The sequence below is a fragment of the Trachurus japonicus genome, chromosome 1, assembly GCF_045865225.1.
Source record: "Trachurus japonicus isolate A0001 chromosome 1, Traja_1.0".
NCBI classification, from domain to species: Eukaryota; Metazoa; Chordata; class Actinopteri; order Carangiformes; family Carangidae; genus Trachurus; species Trachurus japonicus.
Window position 1 is genome coordinate 41,112,973 of NC_140907.1, and position 2,140 is coordinate 41,115,112.

Below are 2,140 nucleotides of genomic sequence, written 5' to 3' on the forward strand. Positions count from 1 at the left end.
AGACATGTCTGCTGCCAGCAACCTGAGGTCTGAAGATCAGTTCCTGTGCTCCATCTGTCTGGATGTCTTCACTGATCCAGTCAGTACACCATGTGGACACAACTTCTGTCAGAGCTGCATCACTCAGCACTGGGACGTCAGTGACAGGTGTCAGTGTCCGATGTGTAAAGAGGTTTTCTACACTAGACCTCAGATGAAGATCAACAGGTTCATCTCTGAGGTTGTTGCTCAGTTCAGATGTGAAGCTCAACAGAAAACCAGCAGCAGCAGCTCAGAGCAACAAGTTTCCAAACCAGGAGAAGTTCCCTGTGACGTCTGCACTGGAACCAGACTGAAGGCCCTGAAGTCCTGCCTGGTGTGTCTGGCCTCCTACTGTGAGACTCACCTGGAGCCTCATCTGACAGTGTCTCGTCTGAGGAGACATCAGCTGATGGAGCCTGTGGAGAACCTGGAGGACAGGATGTGTAGGAAGCACGATAAACCTCTGGAGCTGTTCTGTCAGACCGACCAGACATGTGTCTGCATGCTCTGCTCTGTTTTAGACCACAAGACTCATGAGGTTGTTCCTCTGAGAGAAGAATATGAAGGAAAGAAGGCAGAGCTGCAGAAGACAGAGGCTGAAACTCAGCAGATGATCCAGAAGAGACGACTGAAGATTGAGGAGATGAAACAGTCCGTGAAGATCAGTAAAGCTGCTGCAGACAGAGAGAAAGCAGAAGGTGTTGAGGTCTTCACTGCTCTGAAGGAGTCTGTTGACAGACGCCTGAAGCAGCTCATCAAGGAGATGGAAGAGAAACAGAAAAGCTCAGAGAAACAGGCTGAAGACTTCATCACAGAGCTGGAACAGGAAATCTCTGAGCTGGAGAAGAGAAGCACTGAGGTGGAGCAGCTCTCACTCTCTGAAGACCACCTCCACCTCCTCCAAAGCTTCCCATCCCTGAAAGCTGCTGCACCCACCAAGGACTGGACACAGGTCAGAGTCCGTCCACCATCATATGAGGGGACTGTGGTGAGAGCTGTGTCTCAGCTGGAGGAGACGCTCTGTGGACAGATGGAGGAGATGAAGCTGAAGATGATCCAGCAGTTTGCAGTGGATATGACTCTGGATCCTGATACAGCACATCCTGAACTCATCCTGTCTGACGATGGAAAACAAGTTCATGAGGGTGATAAAGAGAAGAAACTCCCAAAGAACCCAGAGAGATTTGATAAATGTGGCTGTGTCTTAGGAAAACAGAGTTTCTCTTCAGGCAGATTTTACTTTGAGGTTCAGGTCAAAGGAAAAACTGACTGGGATGTGGGAGTGGCCAGAGAGTCGATCAACAGGAAGGGACAAATCACAGCGACTCCTCAGAGAGGTTACTGGACAATATGGTTGAGAAATGGAATTGAGTACAAAGCTCTTGCTGGCCCCTCAGTCCGTCTCAGTCTGAGGTCTGGTCTTGAGAAGGTGGGGGTGTTTGTGGATTATGAGGAGGGTCTGGTCTCCTTTTATGACGTAGATGCTGCAGTTCTCATCTACTCCTTCACTGGCTGCTGCTTCACTGGTAAACTACACCCACTCTTCAGTCCTGGTCTTAATCATGGAGGTAAAAACTCTGCCCCTCTGATCATCTGTCCTGTCAATCAAACTGTTCAGATCAAAACATCTGGTTCTTTGCAGAAACTGATTAACTTTTAAACTGATTAACTCCAGGAAACAAATGTAAATATTTAGTGTCAATACTGAAGAATGTAAATCTTTGTGTTTTCTACTGAGTTAACCTTCATCGGATCATCATCACACAGAAAAGTTAACTGTTATAACTGCTGTTTAATCACTTGTTACTTTAGTCCATTAGATTAGATCAGTGGAAACAGGTAAAATAGTTTATAACTGAAATGAATCTGTAAATTAACTGAGTCTGGTTTGTGGAGTTAGAAGCAGATGCAGGTGTTTATTAATGTAACTGTTGATCACTATGACTCTTGTGAATATGAACACATCTTTATCAGAGACGATGTAACTGTTGATAAATGTTTATTCATCCAGACAGATTTATATGTGTATAAGATTATTCTAAGAGCCGTGTTTATATTGTTAATAATAGTTAGTAGTTTTCCTTTAAAAATGTTGAACTGCTCCTTTAATTACGCTGCT

General features: G+C 45.0%; 1 protein-coding gene across 1 annotated transcript; it reads left to right on the plus strand.

Moving 5' to 3' along the window:
• Positions 1-1,681, plus strand: LOC146992650 (E3 ubiquitin-protein ligase TRIM21-like). Its single transcript, XM_085791238.1, has one exon. The coding sequence runs from the start codon at positions 5-7 to the stop codon at positions 1,679-1,681; it is 1,677 nt and encodes a 558-aa protein (XP_085647364.1). The 5' UTR covers positions 1-4.
• Positions 1,682-2,140: the final 459 nt, after the last annotated feature.

What these genes read in the sequence shown, in the direction of transcription:
- LOC146992650 (XM_085791238.1), top strand. Translation starts at nt 5, where the DNA reads ATGTCTGCTGCCAGCAACCTGAGGTCTGAAGATCAGTTCCTGTGCTCC.